Source organism: Lissotriton vulgaris, chromosome 8 (assembly GCF_964263255.1).
Source record: "Lissotriton vulgaris chromosome 8, aLisVul1.2, whole genome shotgun sequence".
NCBI lineage: Eukaryota > Metazoa > Chordata > Amphibia > Caudata > Salamandridae > Lissotriton > Lissotriton vulgaris.
In genome coordinates this window covers 1,117,171,471-1,117,196,017 of record NC_141696.1, presented here as the reverse complement: position 1 = coordinate 1,117,196,017, position 24,547 = coordinate 1,117,171,471, and the positions used below count along the sequence as shown (strand labels likewise).

The 24,547-nt window shown below is 45.7% G+C and overlaps 1 protein-coding gene across 1 annotated transcript in view; it reads right to left on the bottom strand.

Moving 5' to 3' along the window:
- Positions 1-24,547, bottom strand: part of NAA16 (N-alpha-acetyltransferase 16, NatA auxiliary subunit) — a 772,708-nt gene that overhangs the window by 195,832 nt on the left and 552,329 nt on the right. Inside the window, exon 14 of the mRNA XM_086934938.1 lies at positions 21,974-22,187. Coding sequence (XP_086791064.1) covers positions 21,974-22,187 — 214 coding nt within the window. The remainder of the gene's footprint in view (positions 1-21,973; positions 22,188-24,547) is intronic.

Sequence of the window (24,547 nt, the reverse complement as noted above, 5' to 3'; positions counted from 1 at the left end):
CAACGCCAGCCTGGTAGCACCTGGTAAGATGCAGTTCCTCATGGTCATTGCACAGCATAGAACCCATGCAAAGAGCTGTTTAGGAGAAAGAAAATTGTCCTTCCCTGAAGGTCAACTGGAACAGAGGGGAGACTGACAACTGAACCAGGACCACAGGAGATAACTGAAAAAGAGGGACTGCTGCCCTGGACTGCTCCTCTGGTCTCATGATCTGCACCAGTCTGTAGTAGATGCCTCTGGGATGTTAAGAGCTCTAGTGGACACAAACTGCACTAAGAACTGGGGCAGAAACATTGTGTGGACTCTTCATCTTTAAATTAAAAAAATCAAAACAATGAGTTTGACGTGGGGTTTGCGAGTGAAACAAAACATTAAGGCTTTAGGGATGTAAAAAATCCTGGACAAGTTGCTCCTAGTCTGGTGGAACAGGCGAGTTACACGTGTCTTACAGAAACCCCAGTGGCTGCACTATACTGGTGCAAACTCTTGCAACTTCAAATGCTGAATATTATAGAATGTGGAGGGGGGGTCTCCTGCTTCTTGCTCTGATGTGCTTCCTGAGTTAAGGCAAACTCACAATTGGACTGAGGTGGTGGGTATCCAGAGGGTTAACATGGTGTGTTTGGGTATCTTTTGGAGTTTCTGTTTTTTTTGCCTCTTTTGTTTTAGGGAGACTGATGTGAGTGAACACCACAGTAGTCCAGAATTCTGCACCAAGGTCTCAGCTCTTTGAAGCGGTGGTGCTCTCCTAATCCCACCTGCACACAATGGAAGGAGTAGTTTCTGTCCTGTAACTCCAGTTCTGTAGTAGGGGTATCTCTGTTATATGTAACAACAACAAAAGAGTGTTCCTGTTCTGGTTAGGGTGGAAAAAGGCACAGAGCACAAGAAAACAACAAAGCCCAATAGGTTTGTTAGGAAAGCCCTCACTCACCGACCTGGTCGGTGACTTGCTTCATCATCGGGCCCCACCGGGTGTGACCGAATGCCACCCCGGTGTGCTTCGACGCCAGAATTACTGCGGAGCTGGTTTTCGTGATGGGAGGGCTATGTGAAGAAGTACGTGAATAGTGTCAAGTGGTGAGATTAAAATTGCCTTGTATGTGTCAAAAATTTTATTTTTAATCAAAGACCATCAAGGACAAGGTTAAAAAATGTGTCGGTGAGTAGGGCCAACTAATTGGATGGTCTTACTCCCACTAGCATTAAGTGAAGATGTGAATGGTCGACATGGACATGTTTCAGCCGGTGTGGTATCATTAACCTGGCATTCGTCAGGACCTATGGTGTAAAACCTCGGCGGTATGGGCACTCTAAGGCCCACCCTACCAGAGGACTTGAAAGTTAAAAGTCTGTGAAGTGCAAAAAAACGGGGGCGGGCTTCACCACCCGAAGGTAGGACGCACACACCTCCAGCCTCTAAAATTTAGAGACCAAAAATAAAAGGCACCTGTGAGGGTTAAAAAACACAGACAACACAAGACAAAAGAAACACAATTAGAATATTTTGTCGATTGGTTTTGCCAAATTCAGTCTCTTACTAGTGCTCATAGTGCCAGGGTGCACCACTCATGCATAATAGCAGAGGTGCGTGGCTCTGCCAGTGGCTGAGGCTACACGATAAGTTTTGATAAGTGAAACAAGGGCGAAATGGCAGTGAGAATAAACACGCAACATTCTATCACTCATCGATCAATGTCAAAGCTAAGTACTATTAACTGCTTATTGACCAGGTTTGGTGTCCCTTTTCCTCCCTCTGTTTTTCTTTGTAGGATGTGCCAAATGCGCCGTCCCCTCCCTCCCGCGGTCTATGGGGTGCATTTTCATCCCTGGTGAAGTGAGAATCTTCCTTTTTCTCACCTCTTTTACTGCTTCCTTGCTGACTGGCCACTGGCCATTTGGCCCATTGATCGATGAGTGATAGAATGTTGCGTGTTTATTCTCACTGCCATTTCGCCCTTGTTTCACTTATCAAAACCCTCCCCTGTGCACTTACACAGTCAGATTCTGCAAAATTGGCAATCTACCTTGACAGTGCCACCATATTAACAATATGACTTATCGTGTAGCCTCAGCCACTGGCAGAGCCACGCACCTCTGCTATTATGCATGAGTGGTGCACCCTGGCACTATGAGCACTAGTAAGAGACTGAATTTGGCAAAACCAATCGACAAAATATTCTAATTGTGTTTCTTTTGTCTTGTGTTGTCTGTGTTTTTTAACCCTCACAGGTGCCTTTTATTTTTGGTCTCTAAATTTTAGAGGCTGGAGGTGTGTGCGTCCTACCTTCGGGTGGTGAAGCCCGCCCCCGTTTTTTTGCACTTCACAGACTTTTAACTTTCAAGTCCTCTGGTAGGGTGGGCCTTAGAGTGCCCATACCGCCGAGGTTTTACACCATAGGTCCTGACGAATGCCAGGTTAATGATACCACACCGGCTGAAACATGTCCATGTCGACCATTCACATCTTCACTTAATGCTAGTGGGAGTAAGACCATCCAATTAGTTGGCCCTACTCACCGACACATTTTTTAACCTTGTCCTTGATGGTCTTTGATTAAAAATAAAATTTTTGACACATACAAGGCAATTTTAATCTCACCACTTGACACTATTCACGTACTTCTTCACATAGCCCTCCCATCACGAAAACCAGCTCCGCAGTAATTCTGGCGTCGAAGCACACCGGGGTGGCATTCGGTCACACCCGGTGGGGCCCGATGATGAAGCAAGTCACCGACCAGGTCGGTGAGTGAGGGCTTTCCTAACAAACCTATTGGGCTTTGTTGTTTTCTTGTGCTCTGTGCCTTTTTCCACCCTAACCAGAACAGGAACACTCTTTTGTTGTTGTTACATATGATAATTTGGGGACTAAGAGTGTTCGTGACTCTCCCTTTCTCTCCTGTTGTTTGTAAAAAAAAAAAAAAAGTATCTCTGTTATAGTCATAATCTAATGAATAGTCCCGCCCATGTGCGTGGACCCCGGAGCAATCAAAAATAATCTCTAAAGGTGTCGAAAAAATGCAGAACTGCACAGACACTTAAGAGAGAATTAAAGACAGATAATGCAGCCTATAAAACCAGGGTACACTGTCCAGTACTTCAACTAGAATTCCACCAAAAATCCACAAACCGCAAAGCCTGTCCAGATTTCCCTTGCCTAAACAGCAAAACCCCTCTGGAATGATAGAGAGGAAGACCTGGACAGACAAGCCCCATAGGCTGCCAATTATGTGGCTCAGAACAGGATACTGTGCCTTTAAGAGAACTTTCCAGAACTTCACAGTATCCCAGAATGCACTGCAGGTCACTTTTACTTTCAGTTCTTTTTGAAGGCGTAACACGCCAGACCTGTAGCATTCCTTACATGAATATCTCTCTCCACCGGGGAGGAGGGTGGGCGCTTATGACTATAACAGAGAAACCCCTACTACAGAACTGGAGTTACAGGACAGAAACTACTCCTTCTGTAGTAGGGAGATCTCTGTGTATAGGGTAAAAAACAAAAAGAGAAGACCAGGTCTATGGTGGTGTGGTGTCTAGAATGGTGTACGTGGGTCAAACAGGAAAGTGTGTGAAGAAGGATCGAGTGTTGACCTGGCCAGAAAAACCATCAGACCACCCATGTGGCGGTATATCAACATATGGGATTTGTTAGTGGTCGCTCCATACACCGCCTATATCGTCAATAGATGGTACAGGAAAAATGTAGTGCCACAATCCAGCCAAGTCGTACTCAAAATAGTCTGGACCAAGTGCAGTGCTCTAAAGGAAGTGCTCGCTAAAATTGACTACCTAAACTGAGGAAAATGTGTAGGTGTCAAAATTAAAAAGTACGGCTAGTAGTAAGTGAGTGAAACTACATAATTGCGCTGTGTGAAGTGGTCGACTAGTTTCAGCTAAAAAGAGTGTTTGCTCTAGCTTTCATCAGGACCTAAGGGAAAATATGCTACTGCACATCAAAGAACGGGGTGTACACCAATGGTTGGGCAAGAAATACATCCTCATCATATAGTGTACTTGCGAAACTCATGTATCACCCCAGCGTATGGAACCTCAGTTTCCAAGAATGACAGGAAAAAGATCTTCTCCCTGTCAGAAAACAGAAAATACAATGTATTCATATTCACACAAAAAAACACCCAACCCAACAGACACCATCCAAACAGAGAACACCTTGCAAGAACAATTTGCGTTCTGCACATTAAATAAGCATATTAGCTACTACACAAAGAGGCATTTCCTCCTAGTGATACTCACCCAGCTTTGTGTGGGTGACAGCCTCACCTTACCCGGCAACCGCTCAGGAAATTGAGGCCCCGCTCTAATGTGTAAAGAAAAAAGAGGGCACAGTAAGTGCACAATCCTGCTGTGTCCAGCCTAATCGCTATATACACATATACCCCAATGGAAGTGTGATAGTCTCCCCTCTAACCTGCCAAACATGCCCTTATCTTTCAATCTGAGCCATAGGTAGATGCCTTCAATGGAAGGTTATTGTTACAATGTTACCCCAGTGACTATTGTAGTGTGAAGCACTGGGTTTCTATGATATAAACAGTCATCATCCATAAATAAGTCCACATCTGAGAAAATCCCTCGCAAGGCACTTTGAATATCATGGAGGGTAATTGCAAAGCGTAAGAAAACGACCCAAATACTTATTGGTCAAAAATTGTTAATTCTGGTTATCTCAAAACCACTCGCTACTTGCACTGGTCAAGTGACTTAAAAACACCCTACATAAGTTCCTAATAGCTTGCTCCACTCACCTCTCCGTCGGTGCCCCATGCTCAGAAACGAGCGGAAGGGAAGGCACCGACGGGATCACCTGGTCCAATTAAGTAACCGGGCTACATCTGCTCATCAACCAATGGGAGCAAGAGATATTGCCGGGTGAAAACGAGTCAGCAAATCGCTCCGTTTGGCTCAAGAATAAGGGTTGCTCACCTGCTAAGGTGGGAGGCTAATCTCTCGGGACACTGGCAGGTTTGTTCAGTCGATTCCGGTGCTAATTCACCAGCGCATGCGCAAGGGCGCACAAGCCCACTGTTGAAGGAACACTGTATTTCCGCGCATGCGCACAATTGTGCAGAAACGCCAAGAGGTTTTTTTACTGACAAATATAGAAATGCCCATGTCCGTGATTAGCGCTACATCATTTATTGTGCCTTATTACTATACTGCTGCTTAGATAAACTCAGGGCAAGAGAAAGTTGTAAGAGAGACTCATTTTCTCTCTTGTACTTCAAACGTAATGTGGTCAAACTCTAATGGAACGTCACTGCCTGCAAAGGAAATGAGACCTGGCAGTGTCGAGTTTGCATATTGAACAGAGGGACAGTGCAATGAGCGAGGGTTTACAAGTAAAACGAGTGAAAATAGTGATCCCGTCGGTGCCTTCCCTTCCGCTCGTTTCTGAGCATGGGGCACCGACGGAGAGGTGAGTGGAGCAAGCTATTAGGAACTTATGTAGAGTGTTTTTAAGTCACTTGACCAGTGCAAGTAGCGAGTGGTTTTGAGATAACCAGAATTAACAATTTTTGACCAATAAGTATTTGGGTCGTTTTCTTACGCTTTGCAATTACCCTCCATGATATTCAAAGTGCCTTGTGAGGGATTTTCTCAGATGTGGACTTATTTATGGATGATGACTGTTTATATCATAGAAACCCAGTGCTTCACACTACAATAGTCACTGGGGTAACATTGTAACAATAACCTTCCATTGAAGGCATCTACCTATGGCTCAGATTGAAAGATGATAAGGGCATGTTTGGCAGGTTAGAGGAGAGACTATCACACTTCCATTGGGGTATATGTGTATATAGCGATTAGGCTGGACACAGCAGGATTGTGCACTTACTGTGCCCTCTTTTTTCTTTACACATTAGAGCGGGGCCTCAATTTCCCGAGCGGTTGCCGGGTAAGGTGAGGCTGTCACCCACACAAAGCTGGGTGAGTATCACTAGGAGGAAATGCCTCTTTGTGTAGTAGCTAATATGCTTATTTAATGTGCAGAACGCAAATTGTTCTTGCAAGGTGTTCTCTGTTTGGATGGTGTCTGTTGGGTTGGGTGTTTTTTTGTGTGAATATGAATACATTGTATTTTCTGTTTTCTGACAGGGAGAAGATCTTTTTCCTGTCATTCTTGGAAACTGAGGTTCCATACGCTGGGGTGATACATGAGTTTCGCAAGTACACTATATGATAAGGATGTATTTCTTGCCCAACCATTGGTGTACACCCCCTTCTTTGATGTGCAGTAGCATATTTTCTCTTAGGTCCTGATGAAAGCTAGAGCAAACACTCTTTTTAGCTGAAACTAGTCGACCACTTCACACAGCGCAATTATGTAGTTTCACTCACTTACTACTAGGCACACTTTTTAATTTTGACACCTACACATTTTCCTCAGTTTAGGTAGTCAATTTTAGCGAGCACTTCCTTTAGAGCACTGCACTTGGTCCAGACTATTTTGAGTACGACTTGGCTGGATTGTGGCGCTACATTTTTCCTGTACCATCTATTGACGATATAGGCGGTGTATGGAGCGACCACTAACAAATCCCATATGATGATATACCGCCACATGGGTGGTCTGATGGTTCTTCTGGCCAGGTCAACACTCAATCCTTCTTCACACACTTTCCCGTTTGACCCACGTACACCATTCTAGACACCACACCACCATAGACCTGGTCTTCTCTTTTTGTTTTTTACCTTGTTCCTAGGGGCATGAGTCGACAGGTCGTTAAATTATTTCCCCTTTGACCCCCTGCACATTTGTTTTTTCGATCTCTGTGTATAGTCATAATCTAGTGAATAGAATGGCAAGCTGTGAGCTTCTGGTCGGGTTATCGAATAAACTCACGGACACAGGGGATCTGGGTAACAAGGGTTTTATTGTTTTATATTGCCGTCTCTTCTGCACAGGCACTCTGTAGAAAGGGAGCGGGTTCTCGGCGTCCTCTGCCGCTTGTTTAGCAGTTCCAAACCGCCGTGATTCCTGGTGCCTCCTGGGTGTTGTAGGCCTTGAGTCTGCCGTCTCGACTTCCGTCCGGAACGTCACCCCAGAAAGAAAGAAACCAATATTTAGGCAAAGGATACTGATGGTTGTTTAGGGTAGGGAAGTGAGGGACCACACGTGCCCAAAAAAAGGTTACGGTGCCGATAAGGTGAAGGGTGGGTTTTTGGTGCACAGATGGTCGGGTGTATCGTCTCACGGTGGCTTGCCCCACTTACGCCCTCCCCACCCCATGAACAGTGACCGTACCTGCTCTAGCCACACTTCGTGGGAAGTGTGGCTGGGCGATGCGCCTCCCCGTTGGCCTCCCGGCTTGTCGCGGTCGTCTCGGTTCTTTCGCCCCTCTGCTCTGCAGGTCGGTGATTCGATGACTTCCTCGTCTCTTGCCTCTGTCCTACTCCGCTGCTCTCCCGCCTCCTCCTGCCGATGTTCCACGCTCTTCTCCTCTCCCGTCCTCCTCCGCTGCTCTCCCGCCTCCTCCATACTCGCAATCTTCTTTGGTTCTCCGTCCTCCGTTCTCCACTCTGCTTCCTCCTCACGCCACCACTCTCCACTCCCTCCGGGTGTAACACACACCTGAGTCTGCTTTGGGCGTTGCTTTACCTCCGGCAGGTGGGCGGGTTCAGGGTCCAGCTCCGCCCAATTAAAGAAACACGGCTCTTCAGGGTCCCGTGTAGGGTTGAACCAGTTGTCAGCCGTCTTCCATGTGTCGGTGTGCTGTGCAAAGATAGGGGACACAGGTAAAGGTAAGCCTGGAGGGCCCGAGTCTGGGTCCTCCTCGTCACACAAGCCCATCCCCACACCAAAGCGGCGGTGGAGAAACGAGAAATAACACCACTATTGTGCGAACAGATTTCGCAGCCAAGCCTGCCCAACCTGAGCGTCTGCCCTGGCATCAGTGTCCAGGCAGTAATGCTTAGCAAAGGTATGGACCGACTTCCAAGAGGCCGCCTTGCAGATTTCTGTAATTGGAACATTACGGAGCAAAGCTGTCGTGGCAGCTTTGCCCCTGGTGGAATAAGCCTTAGGTTTACCCCCTAAGGTCTTATTAGCCTTTTGGTAACACAGCTGTATGCAGGACACAATCCACCTAGAGATGGACTATTTAGAGGTAGCAAGACCGGTCCTGACTGATCCATAATTGATAAACAATTGGTCTGACCTACGAATATCCTTGGTCTTATCCAGATAAAATTTCAACACCCTCCTAACATCCAGGGAATGCAGCTACCTTTCTGCTGGAGAGGAAGGATTCTGAAAAAACGTAGGTAAAGTTATGGTCTGGTTAACATGAAAATCAGATATAGCCTTTGGAAGAAATTTAGGGTGAGTACGCATAACAACCTTAGCCGCATGAAATACAGTATAAGGTTCCTGGCAACACAACGCCTGACTTTCACTCACCCTGCGGGCCGATGTAATGGCCACGAGGAACGCCGCCTTCCAGGACAGGTGCTGCAACAAAGCCTTATGAATAGGTTCAAAAGGCTCCTTCATCAATCTGGACAGCACCACATTCAATTCCCATGAAGGCGAAGGAATCCGGACAGGAGGGAACACTTTCTTCAAACCTTCCAAAAAATCTTTGATCACAGGGATCTGAAAGAAGGAAGTCTGTGAAGGGCATTTCCTGTAGGCAGTCAGCGCAGCAAGATGAACCTTAATGGAATGGATATTAAGGCCAGACTGCGCCAGATGCAGAAGATATGGAAGGATGACATCTTCCTTACACGTCGTTGGGTCATAATTCTTGGACTTGCACCAAATGCAAAACCTCTTCCACTTGTAAGCATAGGAAGTCAGAGTGGAAGGTCGCTTAGCCTCCTTCAGTATGTCCATACAATCTTCCAGTAGATTCAAATGGCCATATTGCACTATTTCAGGAGCCATGCCGCCAAACTCAAAGACGAGAGGTTGGGGTGCAACATCTGCCCCCCCGAATTTCGTGAGAAGGTCCGACCTGCACGGCAGCCGTATGTGAGGAAGAAGAGACCGGTGAAGCAGGTCCGTGAACCACCACTGCCTGGGCCATTCAGGATCATCCGCGCCCTGGACTGGGACAGCTTGATTAGCACCGCCGGAATCAGGGGAATGGGTGGAAAAGTGTACAGAAAGCTGTTCGACCAGTTGATCCATAGCGCATTCCCCAGCGTCCCCTGCTGGTAGTACCTGGAGACGAAGTCTCGGCATTTGCTGTTTTCGGCGGTGGCGAACAGATCTATGTCTGGAGTCCCCCACCTTGCGAAGACTTCTCCTAGTACTTCGTTGTTTATGACCCATTCGTGGTTTTCCTGAATCAGTCTGCTCAGTGCGTCCGCCTGAACATTCTGCACACCTGGTAGATGGGTAGCCGTTATCGTCAGTCCTCTGGCCAGAAGCCATCGCCAGATCGCCTGCGCCTCCTGCAACAGAGTGCGTGATCTCGAGCCCCCCTGCTTGTTGGGGTAATACATCGTGGTCGTATTGTCCGTCTGTACAAGCAGAGAGTTGGTCTGGAAGGACGGATGAAAGGCTTTCAGTGCCAAGTGAACAGCTCTGAGTTCCAGGAACTTGATGTGATACGTGGACTCCGTAGGGGGCCAAGTTCCTTAAATCTGTAAGTCTCCGGAGTGCGCCCCCCAGCCTTGGAGAGAAGCATCCGTCACGATAGTCTGAGTGGGAATGTACTTGTGGAAGGGAACCCCTCTGAGGAGATTCTTCGCTGAACACCACCACTTCAGAGACTGAAGAGCATGCAGAGACAGTCGTATCTTGTCGTCCCAAGACGCTTTTCTATGATCCTACTGATCCTCCAAGCACTCCTGCAACGGTCTCATGTGCAGTCGTGCGTGTGGCGTTGGGAAGATACAAGAGGCCATTGATCCCAGTAGAGAAGACACTGTCCTCACTGTTGTAGATTGTATGGTCATAAGAGCCTGAGCCTTCCGAAGGAGTGATAATCATCGCTCCTCCGAAGGAGACATGCTTGCTGACAGCGTATTGATGGTGGCTCCCAAGTACTGAATGCACTGGACCGGAGTCGGGACAGACTTGGACATGTTGATGTGCAACCCCAGCTTGTTAAAGAGAACGCACGTCTTCTGGAAGTGTGCCTGAGCTTCCCAGAAGGAGGAGGCCTTGATCAACCAATCGTCCAGGTACGGGTAGACAAACACCTTGTTCTTCCTTAGGTGTGCTGCTACCACTGCCATGCAGTTCGAGAATGTTCTGGGCGCAGACTTCAGCCCGAATGGCAGTACTGTGTACTGATAATGATTGGTGCCGACTTGGAATCGCAGGAACTTCCTGTGTTTGTGTGCAATGGGCACATGAAGTACGCATCCTGTAGGTCTATTGCACATAGCCAGTCTCCCTGTTGCAACGGAGGATAAATCTGATGCAACGACAGCATGCAAAACTTCTCTCTGCGAATCCACTTGTTTGCCTGTCGCAAGTCCAGAATGGGCCTGAACTGGTTCTTGTCCTTCTTGCGAACCAGGAAGAACCGGGAGTACAGACCTCTTCCTCTTTAAGACAGAGGTACGTCTTCTATCGCCCTTTTCCTGAACAGGATATCGGCCTCCGCCTGGAGCTCGCACAGTTGAAACTGCGAGCTGACCGGAGGAATTGATGGAGGCGGGCTGGTGAACCGAAGACTGTATCCATTGCAAACAATATTCAGCACCCCCTTGTCCTGAGTAATTATTCTCCACACTGCCAGAAAAAATTGAACGCTTCCCCCCACCGGAGCGGTTAACAAATGTAGGGGAAGTAACCGCTCAGGGTCGAGACCCGGCCGGGCCCTTGTTCGCTGTAGAGGACTGCTGTCCCCCTCTACCCTTCTGGCGCTTCTGGAAGGGTCTCCGGAACTGCTGCTGTTGTTGCTGCTGCTGTTCCGAAGTCTGCCCTCATCCTCATCCCTATGCACCGAACCGTCTCTGGAACGGGCGGTAGGCCTTCTTTTCTTTGGGCTTCTCCAAGCCCACAGCCGTCAGGGTCTCTGCCTCCGCCTTCATGCGGGCCATCTCATCATCGGCATGCTTTACGAACAGGGTTTCCCCCGAGAAGGGCAGATTGGCCACCCGCTGCTGGGCCTCCAGCTTGAGTGATGTGAGCCAGAGCCAAGCATGGCGCCCCTGGTTGATCCCATGGCAATACCCATGGGCAGCCAAAAGAGACATCTGCAGCCGCGCTGATGACCTGGTTTGAAACCAGCATCCCCTCTTTGAGTATCTCCTAGAAGTCCTCCCTCTTGTCTCGTGGCAGGAGTTCCGTGAACTGTTGCAGGGATTCCCACAGGGCACGGTCATACCGCCCTAGCAACGCCGCATCGCTGGACGCCTTCATGGTCGTGGTTGCAGTCCCACAAGCCTTCCTACTAGCTGAGGCGATCCATCAGCTCTCCTTATCGGGCGGTATGGTTGAGAACGGGGAGGTAGAATGTAACTTCCGGGCCACCGTCACTATAACAGAGTCAGAAAAGCCGGGTTCGAATCCGGGGCCCTGTACTTCTTCAGAAGTCGGGAGGGAGCGGCCTTCGCCACCGCTGGCGTGAGGAACAGCTCCTCCGCAGGCTCTACCAAACCAGGCACTAGTGGCAGTAGAGGGACAGACAAATGCTTCTTGTGAAGCGTCTCAAATATCACGGACGTCGTGGGTGTTGGAGCAGTCACCGTGTTTCCCAATTTTGCCGCCCCCCTCAGGAGAAAATCCTGGAACGTGCGGTCGTTGTCCACCGGAGACATCGTTGTCCCTGGGGATTCCGACAAGGTCAGTGAATAGGTAGTCTGGGCAGTGAGACCGGAGGCGGCTTGTCTGCTGGCAGCTGAGGTCGAGGTATAGGTTGAGGAAGTGGTGGTAGAGGAGGAGGAGTAGGGGCCCTCGGAGGGAGCCCCCTTGGTAATGGAGGCGGGGGTGTAACAGGCCTCTGTGACGGGGTATACACCACGGAGTACACCGAACCCGGTGATCCGCCTTCCTTCCCAGCCTGGGACTTTGGCGAACCTCCCATGGTGCCAGACCTCCTTCCACGTCTCTTCGGCGTCGAAGAACGGCGACCGGACGGCGAGCGTTGGTTCCTCGACGGCGAGCGTCTTCACCTCGACGTCGACAGTCTCTCCCTCGACGGCGAGTGCCTTTGCCTCGACGGCGACCTCGTCCGCCTCGACGGCGACCTCCTTCGCCTCGACGGCGACCTCCTACGCCTCGACGGCGACCTCCTGCGCCTCGACGGCGACCTCCTGCGCCTCGACGGCGACCTCCTGCGCCTCGACGCGATCTTCTCTTCGACGGCGAGGATCCCCTCGACGACGATCTTCTCCTTTTCGCCGACGGCAAACGGCGGTGTTGCCTCGACGGCAAGCGCCGACGCCGGGCCGTTTGACGTCGATCACTCGACGATGACTCCGACGAAATCGTCACAGGAGACCTCGATGGCGGTCTGTTCAGTTCCTTCGACGTTGAGCGTCGACGTCGCTTCGCCCCAGAAGACGGGGAACAGACTGTAGTCATCCCTCTCGACGCCGTAGTCGGTGCAATCGACCCAGACGGAGAATGGGGATGCTTGCTGGTCTTCCTGCCCCTGGGGAGCCCCCCAGAGGCCTCAGCACGGACAGAGGAAGCCCCTCCAGACCCACCTTGCGCCTTCAGCCTTCTTTCCTCAAGGCCCTGAAGCCTGATCTTTCTTCTGTCCTTCAGGGTCCTGCCAGAGAAGCCCTGACAAATCACACACTCCTCTGGGACATGGGAAGAGGGAAGGCAGAGGATACACACCTCATGGGGATCTGATTTGGCCTTCTTCCTGGAGCACTCCAGACATTTGTCAAATAATGCAAGCATATTTGACAACCATAAGTGTGCAATAAACTAGAAGAAAGGCACCAAAGTACTTTAGAAAGCACTCAACTTGAAACAAAAGTGAAAAATCACCAATAAACCCTTGAAAAGGGAGAGCTCAATGCTCCAGGGTCCTGCTTGCAGGAGCCGGAAAAAAGAACTGAAAGTAAAAGGGACCTGCAGTGCATTCTGGGATACTGTGAAGTTCTGGAAAGTTCTCTTAAAGGCACGGTATCCTGTTCTGAGCCACATAATGGCAGCCTATGGGGCTTGTCTGTCCAGGTCTTCCTCTCTATCATTCCAGAGGGGTTTTTGCTGTTTAGGCAAGGGAAATCTGGACAGGCTTTGCTGTTTGTGGATTTTTGCTGGAATTCTAGTTGAAGTACTGGACAGTGTACCCTGGTTGTATAGGCTGCATTATCTGTCTTTAATTCTCTCTTAAGAGTCTGTGCAGTTCTGCAATTTTTCGACACCTTAAGAGATTATTTTTGATTGCTCCGGGGTCCACACACATGGGCGGGACTATTCACTAGATTATGACTATAACAGAGATCCTCTACTACAGAAAATAGGCTCAATTACTGGGGTAGAGTAGTCAAGCGTTTGGGCTCCCTGATCAGAAAGGGCATCCACCAAGGACTGCCCATAGGAGGATCTTTGGTCAACTCACCAGTGCATATGAAGTCACCAGAGTGAAAAGAGTAATTACCAACTGCGGGTTGCAGGGGGGATAGTTGAAAGTTACAGATAGTTTTGGTAAACTATTGTGTGATTTTTAAGAACTTTAAATATTATATTTGCTAGGCACCATTTAATAAATCGTGTTAGATGAAAAGGATTCATGGAGAAAAAGTGAAATCCATTATCGCAACATACAAAAACAAAATGTAGAGACGCCTTTTTTGTTGTGACCTTGCATAGGTAGGATGCAGAAGTACGACTTTCAGGGTTACAAAGACGTCTACACTACAACTGCAAACCGATGACATCTGCTGGGTTCCAGTCAGATTCCTAGTAAACGTTCGCAAATTACATTTCTGTAAGAGCAAATATACATTTATATGATTGCGCATAGGAAAATCTACAGGGCAAATTCACTTGTTAGAACTAATATTTTTTTTTTCTCTAGGAGAAAAACATTTTGCCACATGAAGGAACTCCTTATCTTTTTTGGGGAACGACTGGCCACTTTCTGCCATGGTACAAGTAGCCAGCAATACATTTTTAACCTTTTCTAATATGTAATGGGATTGTAGGAGATTAGGTGAATATTCTAAAGCATGTAGATGTGTGGGTGCGCACAAACTCGAAGCAGTCTTCCTACAACTGAATCCTTTTATTATAGCAAAACCTCCTTTTCCACAAATAAACTATAAACAAACCATATCAGTTTAATTCTGACAAGACTTTCCAAAGTTTAACCAGTAGTAAAATACAGTGATTGTAAATGAGCATAGTGTATGCTCACACTTTATGGCAAACAAGAGAACAGTGGCGCAGGGAAGATGAAGTGATCAGCCCAAGATTGACACAATATGGTCAAGTAGCGAATGCCAGGCTGCAGGCAAATCTCCTTGACTCTTAGTTGGCAATCTAGGCACTCAGATACAAGCGGAATCTGAGTTTATTTACGCTATCATTTTGTTAAATTGAGAAAATGCTTAAAAATAAATTCACTGGAGGTCTTCACAAGACACTTGCTAAGAAACTAAAGTAAGAAAGTGAGCAGAATGGGGAAACAACCATCGCAACGCAACTTTTACAACGAACTACCATCACAACGCATCTTTTACAACGCAGGATCCATTACAACGCATGCCATTACAATGCATGCCATTACAACGCAGATGCTATTACAATGCATGCCATTACAAGGTAAGTATATAATTGTATTAATATTCATTTAATTTAAATGTAATTACCATTTTTTATTAATTTTCTTAAAATAATTAATATAATTAAATAATAAAAATTAAATTTATTTTAATTAAACTCCTTGTTCACTATCCAACACTTACCCTACTATTACACCCCCCTGGAGTTAGAATAGTAATTTTTACCCCTACACTATCCAGCACTTACCCTACTATAACACCCCCCTGGAGTTAGAATAGTAATTTTTACCCCTACAATATCCAGCATTTACCCTACTATTACACCCCCATGGAGTTAGAATAGTAATTTTTACCCCTACACTATCCAACACTTACCCTACTATTACCCCCCCTGGAGTTAGAATAGTAATTTTTACCCCTACACTATCCAGCACTTATCCTACTATTACACCCCCTTGGAGTTAAAATAGTAATTTTTATCCCTACACTATCCAACACTTACCCTACTATTACACCCCCCTGGAGTTAGAATAGTAATTTTTACCCCTACACTATCCAGCACTTACCCTACTATTACACCCCCTTGGAGTTAGAATAGTAATTTTTACCCCTACACTATCCAGCGCTAACCCTACTATTACACCCCCTTGGAGTTAAAATAGTAATTTTTACCCCTACACTATCCAACACTTACCCTACTATTACACCCCCCAGGAGTTAGAATAGTAATTCTTACCCCTACACTATCTAACACTTACCCTACTATCACACCCCCCTGGATTTAGAATAGTAAATTATATTTTAATAAATAAAAAAATAAAATTAATTTAAATCAATTATTTCAAGAAAATTGTAATTAAAATAAATGTAAATTAATATTAATTAAATTATATACTTACCTATACTTACGTTGTAAAGGCATGCGTTGTAATAGCATCTGCGTTGTAATGGCATGCGTTGTAATGGCATGCATTGTGATGGATCCTGCGTTGTAAAAGTTGCGTTGTGATGGTATGCGTTATGAATGTATGCGTTGTAACGTCATACATTCGCAGAATGGCGTTTTCACTCTGGAATAATTGAGAAGGTGGCATAATCATAGCCTTGCTAGACCAAAACCCGGACATAAAATACGTCAAGGCCTAATCATAGATGCTATTATCAGAGCTCTGATGAAATGATAACACTGTCATAATTTGTCACCGCATTCCATGGCGCCAAATAAGACTTTTTTTTAATCCGGAAAATTTGATCTTTGATGCATCATGTTAATTTCACAAGTGGATTTCTTTTTAATTATATACACCTGTCATTAATCCATTCATCCAAACACTAACTCATTCTTACATTTACCCACTTACCTGTCCACAATAAAACAAATTCACCAAGCAGGAGAAAAAGTAAAAGAATAAAAATAAAAAAAGGAAACCTGATAGCGCCTAAACATGGCGGGCGTATGCTTGCAATAAACAAATACAATTTGCAATGGGTATATGGTTTTCAAGTTCAAACATGGCTGCCAATTTAGCAACATCCTTGATATCTTGGAGCAGTAAAACAATGAAGCACTGCACAATACCATTCCAAGATGGCTGCTCAGAAAACATCTAATGGGTGGTTTTCTTGGAATAGTATTAGTATCAAAGGGAGAGATAGGATTTTTGAGAACTAGTTCATATCCCCTAGTTAAATATGTATAATCAATGAGAACTAGTCTGTCAAGACGGGGTGAAAAAACTCAAAGCTGTGTGTTGTTGCCAGAAGGTAGCAATCTTCTTTCTTAACCCCTTCGATGCGGCCGCGATTCCCCTGGTGTGCTGTAAACAGCACGAACAGGGGCGGGCCGTGACGAACCCCAGCCGTCATCAGCACACGAGCACCGTAGTGCATGACGGCTGGGGTTCGTCATGAGCATGGAAGGGGTTAATGAAGCCCTCGCCCACCAACCTAGTTGGTGGCATGCTTCATCATCGGGCCCACCTGGTGACACCGAGTGTGTCCCTGGTGTGCTACAACGCCTGTATTACAGCGGAGCGGGTATACTTACTGAGTGTGCGGTGTGGGTGGCATGAAGGTGAGATTTAAAAACTGTCCAGTGGTCCCATGCGGTGTGGGTGGCATGAAGGTGAGATTTAAAAACTGTCCAGTGGTCCCAAGAGATTAGTTTTAATGATTGGGCCTCTTGTAGTAGCAAAAAACAAGGCATCAGATGTAGGTGGAGTTGTGTTTAGGAAACTTCTGCATCCTGTGAGTGGTCTACATGTTTCAGCCAGGCCTTTATATAAACTGGCCATCATGATGCTGTGGAAATGGAGTCACAGAGTTTCCAGCCCATGTATTCTTTATGGCCTCCCTGGCACTTAGGGAAGAATCACTGGCACAGAGGACCTGGTTGGCAGGGACCATGTGCATTACAATCAAAACCAAATCAATACCAGGCATAAAGTGGGGGGTAACCATATCAAAAGAGGTATTCTCACAGTATCTGTGTGTCTCTCCCTATGAAATTCACACACACATATATTTCTCTCTCTCTCTCTCTCTCTCACTCTCTCCCTCCCTCCCTCCCTCCCTTCCATCCATCCATCAGGTATACTGTCACAACATTATAACGATGTCACATGCAATCCCGCCTAAAAGTGCTTTTTTAGATCTTATCACAGTCAAAATCCTCTACTTCCAGGGTTTTTCAGAGGAGGTTAACCTTCTATGGTAATATGTGAGATTAAGTGTTACAAAGTATCGGTTTGCAGGTTTTAGCACAGTGTAAAAACAATCTGCCCTTAAATCAGATCTACCACTTTTGTCATACCTTTTCATAATGTACAGAACAGACATCCAGCAATCTTACCAAAATAATCACCAACATACAGCCACTCTTCAGATAACAAACTCACAATACAATGCTCTCAGTGACCACTTGGTGAAAACCTGGAAGAACCCTAAAAAGAATAATTACCTTTAATGGCACTCAAATTCTGGAGCAGTTTAGGCACTATCCTTAAAGAAAACCAACATTAACAAGACATGTCGTTCCTTAAATGTTCCTTAATGGCCCATTTCAAAATGATCTGTTCAACCACCTGGGTCAAATTCTATTCACCAACTAACTTCACACACTATCCACAAGTAATGCTCGCTCTTGAGTAGCACAAGCAACATATGAGTACAACTGTACAGGTATGCCATCCACACTATAGAAAGCCCTTAGGTCTAGGATAAACTACCTTTGTATGGAGACTTAGTGTAGTGTGGTTTGGTCACCTGCATGGTAAATAATTTGTCTTTTAACAGGTTTTGTCAATTGCACACCAGTATCCTTTGTGCCAAATTAATACATTCTTTAAGTGATAAGAGATTGTGTTCCTTTTTTTCTATCCTTCGATATGGATCAAGAGCTCCACTCCTGATTCTACCAAACCCTTGGCAACAGAGCATGGATGTTACCACCAAATGTCACAGATTTCAATCTGTGTCATTTGTGATATAAAGATAGGTCTGTCACACACCTATGCAACATTTGAATGTGGAATCTGGGGCCTTCGCATGATTCCAAATCCTGAAATAAATTGCTCAGTTAATGCACTCTTAGGCGATCAAGGAGCAGGATGCCAAATTGAATATGCCAGATGCCAGCAATAAACTGGACTGTTCCCACTCAGGGTCATCCTCCTCGGATAAGCAGAAGAACAAACCTTCAAGAAAAACAAGAAGCACAGCAAACAAGTCTCTACCTCCAAATGCTCCCATTACAATGTGAGGTCTAGTAATTGGCGTCCTTGTGATCTACATCGGGATTCTTACTCATCCTCTAAGCCTGTTCCCATCCTCTACAGGAAGCACAAGAGTTTCCTGCGCGGTATTTGGATCCGCAGAAGTTAACTCCTCCAGGGAGGCTATGCTGCAAGTTTTCAAAATAGCTCTGCCTCCCTGTGGAGCGCTTTCAGGAACCACAGAGATGGCGGGTGGTTGGCAGGTCCAAAGCCACACTTTCATAGGTAGCTCGGGTCTCGGCTGATCCCATTCAAAGTCGCTTTAGTTTAGCTCCAGAGCCTGATGTGGTTTCTATTCCTTTGCCAAATGTCTCATCGGTTGTACCCACATCAGTACTAGCTTCGGATCGGTCCTTCTTCCTTCTTGCTACTGATCAAAAAAGCAAAACCTTACTTTGTTGATTCTGTGGGGTAAGAGGTTTGCAAGGATGGAGGTCATATTTAGGTAAAATCTAGTCAGATGCCTCAGTTTACTGGAAAAGGATGATTAGGCGGAAGATAATATCCTCCTCCACCCCCCTTCACATTATAATACTGAATTAAGCCTTTACCTGGAACAGAAGGCAGCTAGTGGCTCAAAACTTGGCCTGAATTTGTCCTGGAAGCAAAGATGATGAATCTCCGGGTATAAGTATTCATAAGAAATTGTGATATTGTTATTATAAATCAATAATTGGGTAAACTAAATTGATGGAAGATTTCACATTCAGGCATATGAAGAATCATTGTATCTTAAACAGTAGCAAAAAAGAAGTATATTTTCCGGTGTACAATATTATTTAAACCATTTCATAGGAACGTCTCCAAAGCAGTTTCTTAAAAAAATGTGTAGAGAAATACTGAGGGAGTGACTGTTTCTTATGAATGGTGAACTCAAGACATCTGAGATATTTGTTTAAAGTGCGCTGTGTAACAAATGAAAACAGAGCTGATCTAACAAATACTCATAGCATCATGTACACAAAAAGTCTCCTTACAATTAGGTATGCAAAATATTTTTAGTGATGACTCATTGCACAGTGAATACAAACCATGTTGCAATTTATAAAGGCTTACAGTTGTGTTGAAAAAGAAACAAGAATCTTTATAACAGGAGGTTTCATAACAAACGAACTGAGATTTGAGGCAAGCAGGTACACTTAAAAGGCAATGCTGCAGGCATGTGGGATGACTGTCCATGTACCTTGGGTCTCACTACAACTTATAACTTTGGCACAAGATCCTGAAAACATTGGTGTATGAGATAGCTGTAAGAAAGTCACTTACTGGTAACAATTGCTTTCCAGCTAGAGTTCGTTCCCAGATTCATAATCTTATAATTATTCACTGCCAATTATTACCCGCCGCTAGGCTGGTCCTCCGGTACATCACGCAAATCATATTTCCACATTCTTTCCTCTAACTTCCAACTTTTTACACAAAAAATCGCAAAGTGAAAGAAATCAGCATAGGCAAAACCAATGGATCAGGCCTTAATGTGTCAACACCTATAAACACAGGTAATCACATATGCTGTTTACATGTGTTGCATGTGCAAATGCTGCTTCACACAGCAAAGCTTGCCCAGTGGCTTTCCCGGTGCTGGTAGTGATTAATTATGATTAAGTATCCTTTTCAGATTTCCAGCAGGCACTCCAGAGAAAGCACTACCTGGAAGGCAGAATGCTATACAAAATAGCAACTAGCTTAAGCTGAGAGAGTAATACTGCTCTGGGAGGAGCTACTGTTCACACTATCTGTATTTTAGAGAATAGCTAAAAATACATCTGAAACCCAAACCTAAAAAGCACATCTGAATGCAAGGCACTGAAAAGGTGCCTTTTGTATATTCTTTTAACAATCAATATGGCTGAATTCAGGGCAGTTCTTCTTTTAAGAGAATCGGTTCAGCAAGTAACATTTACAGTATAAAGACAATTGCTTATGAATCTGGGGAAGAATCCATCACTGGAGAACTACTGTTACAGATAACTCACTTTCCTTCTCCAGTTAGTGATCTCAAAGAAAGGAAAGTTACTTGTAGCTTCACTATAACCCAGGCCGAGATCTGCTAAAATCAGAGTAACGTTAATTACTTCACCCCACAATAGATCTATAAAAAGTCTGTTAAGATATTGCTCTCTCAGGTCTCCTAGATGATCTGAGGCGCGTAGCCCTCCAAATTCAGTATTTTTAAACGGTCCACAGATCTAGTAAATGGAGGGGGAACACTTATCTACAGTACCAGGATTTAGAAAAAGTAGTTTGATTCGTATGTAAATCTTAGATAGCAGAAAAGTCTAATTATTCCTAATAACCCTTTTCACGCTGAACAGCTGGAGAAGGCAGACATCAATATTTTCATCTTCATTATTATTGTCATCTCCTCACCCAGTCTGTGAAGAGGGTCCAGAATGAGTCATATGCCTAAAGGAGGCTGACTCCCTGGGCTGAAATGGCTCCCCTAGATTCAGATCTCCCCGCTGAAGCGAACAGTGTGGAAGTCCCAAACTGAGCCCTCTGCATGAGCATCACACAGAGCCAACAAGGCGCCATCAGAAATCTTGGTGACAAGAAGACCATGGCGTGGGAGAATTTGGGAGAAGTATACAAATAAACCCTATTGCGGGGGTATGGAGGCCGCACCCTAAGTAGCAGAGGAGAGAGCAGTGACTGCTCTTGTCGTTTTCTATGGGGACAGAATCCCTTCAAGGCCTAATACCACTTCCAGAAGGCCTAGCATGGGAAGACGTTTTAAAAGGCTACAAGGCCTTGGAGTACCGGGCTGAGAAAAGCGGTCTCCCTCTCAATAGCCATTTGTTTATTTTTCAAACTAAGTAGGCCAGTTGCAATGTCATGCTCAGCAGGCAGCTTTTTTAAGCATCTCAATTGCCAAATCATTTTTGACACTTTGCTATCATATTGCCTGTAATATCTGGATAAACCCTGGTTGGCAAAAGACGGGAAAAATAAACCACTCTTAATTCAGAACATGGTACAGAATGGCAACCAGAGATTGGCAAACCCTCCAAGGAGTGAAAAGGATGCCTCTGAAATGGAAAAAAATATTAAAAACTGCAAGTGTATTCTAAAGTTCTGGTCTCCCGAGTAAAAAACTAAAATTACAAAGTAAATTGACAACATGAGGGCTAAACTCCTAATCCTGACAAAAGCCTGACTGTAGGCTTTTTTTTTTTAAGAGATAGGCATTTTATTCAGTGCTTCTGTTCGGATGTGAGTTTTTATTTAGGTTCACAATTTTAAGGAGCAAGCTTCAAAAAGAGAGAAGAAATATACTACATTTGTGGAGTTTTCAAGGACCAGCCGAAGGTTATGAATCTGGGAAAGATCCTGTGCTGGACAAGTAGATGCATCAAAATTGTGGTATTTTTTCATTTTTGAGCTGTTGACTAATGTGAATATTAAGATTAATTTCATTTAACAAAATGTCCCCTTCTACAATATTAATATTGTGTCTATCTTTACGATAACAGATGATGCATCTTTCACCACACAAATTAAAGCGGCATATCATAAAATATTACCTGAATTGACTTCTTGCTCTTTACTTTCACAGGTCAAGGGATTGTCATACAGGTTCAAGTAGATTTCGATCGCTGATCGAGCAGCTTTAAAATAAAAAGCATGCTGCCTCAGTACATCTTCTAATCTCAGGAGATCAACATAGGCACGCAGGGTCATCTTTCGCATACAGTATGTATGGAAATCAAACTGATCATCCGTTATCTCAAAAAAATGCTTGAAAACAAAACAAAAACATAATTATTCTACAATAAGTCAACAAAACACATTTTTGTTTCCCAGCATAGTTACTCCTAGAAACAATATGTGTCATTTGCACCGCAGCACAAGTTATTTACCTTTGGTAACGCTATATCTGTAAGAAACATTAGTTAGTTAGATTCCTTACCTTAGAATAACCCCCAGGCGTCAGACTGGATCCGGAAAGTTTTCGTCAGCAGTACCCCTGCACGTCGGTAGGCGTCGTCTGCGGCTCCGCACCCGTCGTCGGCGTTGTGATCGCCGGAATGACTTCGTCGGAGCACTTGGGCACCGCCCTCGTTCGCTGACGTCAGTTCTGTACATAGCTTTCCGCACCAGGAACACAAAGCCATGCAAGAAACTGACACTGGTGCCATGAAACTAGGGCCCTGAAAGGGATGACCTTAACCCTAGATATCCGTTCACAGAACGGGGAGGATGGGTGGGGCGGTAAGGAATCTAACTAACTAATGTTTCTTACAGATATATCATTACCGAAGGTAAGTCATTTGTGCATCTGAAAGAAACACGTTAGTTAGATTCCTTACCGTAGAATAGATACCCCAGCAATACCAACCCCGGTGGTGGGTCTGCGAACCAAGGTCACACCAGGATGTCCTGGGAACCAAACGGCCAAAGAAGCGACCCTTCCAGACTTGGCAGTCGGGGCAGTAGTGCTTGGCAAACGTGTGCAGCGAGGCCCACGTAGCTGCCTGACAAATGTCCTGCAAAGGGACTCCCAGGGCAGTAGTAGCCGCAGTGACCCGAGTGGAATGGGCGCGCAGCCCTTCAGGAGGATCATTTTTAGCCAAGGAATAACAGACTTTGATGCACAAAACGACCCACAGAGAGATGGTCCGTTTGTGCATCGCCCGTCCCTTCTTAGCGCCTATGTCGCCAACAAAAGGTTGGTCGTCCACCCGGAACGGTTGTGTGCGGTTCAGGTAAAAAGAAAGCGTACGTTTTGGGTCCAGACAGTGGAGCCTCTCTTCCTCTTTCGAAGGATGCTGAGGCAGAAAGAAGGTTGGCATGGTAATGGTCTGGCCCATGTGAAAGGCAGTAACTACCTTGAGTAGAAAAGAAGGACGAGTCCTCAGAACAACTTTTTCCGGATGGGCAGAGAGGAGAGAATGCTTAGAGGAACGAGCCTGGAGCTCGCTCACTATTCTGGCAGAGGTGATGGCAACCAGGAAAGCAGTTTTGAGAGTCAGAAGAGGACAGTTGTGGAGTGGCTCAAACGGAGCACACATCAGATAGGTTAATACCAGATTCAAGTCCCACTGAGGCATTATGAAAGGTGCAGGAGGAAACATGTGGTTAATGCCTTTCAAGAATCTATTTAGAACAGGGAACTTAAAGAGAAGGCTGATCAGGAAGCCTCAAGAAGGCTGAAACAGCTGAAAGAGATCCCTTGATGGTGCCCAGAGCAGAGCCCTGCTGGCCCAGGGAAAGAAACAAGCATTTACAATGCAACGGTCTCGCCTTTGCAAAAGTTAGAGCTATTGGCATGTAAATGACAACATTTTTATGTATGTGTTGGTTTTGAAAACAGATAAAAAAAAGGCATTGTCATTTACAATGCCAATAGCTTAATCTGTCGCAAATGCGAGACTTATTGCATTTGTACCCACACACACAGCTACACACACACACACACACACAGCGCCACACATACACACAGCACCACACACACAGAGACACACACACACGAGCGCCACACACACACACACGAGAGCGCCACACACACAAAAGCGCCACACACACACACGAAAGCGCCACACACACACACGAAAGCGCCACACACACACACACACACACACACACACACAAACTAAAGCGCCACACACACACATACACAAACGAAAGCGCCACACACACAAACGACAGCGCCACACACACACACAAGCGCCACACACACACAAGCGCCACACACATCACACACACACAACAGTGCCACACATACACACGAGTGCCACACACAGAGCCACACACACAGACCCACAAAGCCACACACAGACCCACAGAGCAACACACAGACCCACAGAGCAACACACAGACCCACAGAGCAACACACAGACCGACAGAGCAACACACAGACCGACAGAGCAACACACAGACCGACAGAGCAACACACAGACCCACAGAGCCACACAGATCCACAGAGCCACACAGATCCACAGAGCCACACACACACACACACACAAGTGAAACGTTTTGTCGGTAACAATTTACCTCCCAAATAGCGTTTTCTTATGTTTTAGATAAGTGTGGCTCCTTTTTCAGACGCCCGAAACTTTGAAAAATGCATTAAAGTTGTAGAATGGAAACATAGTTCT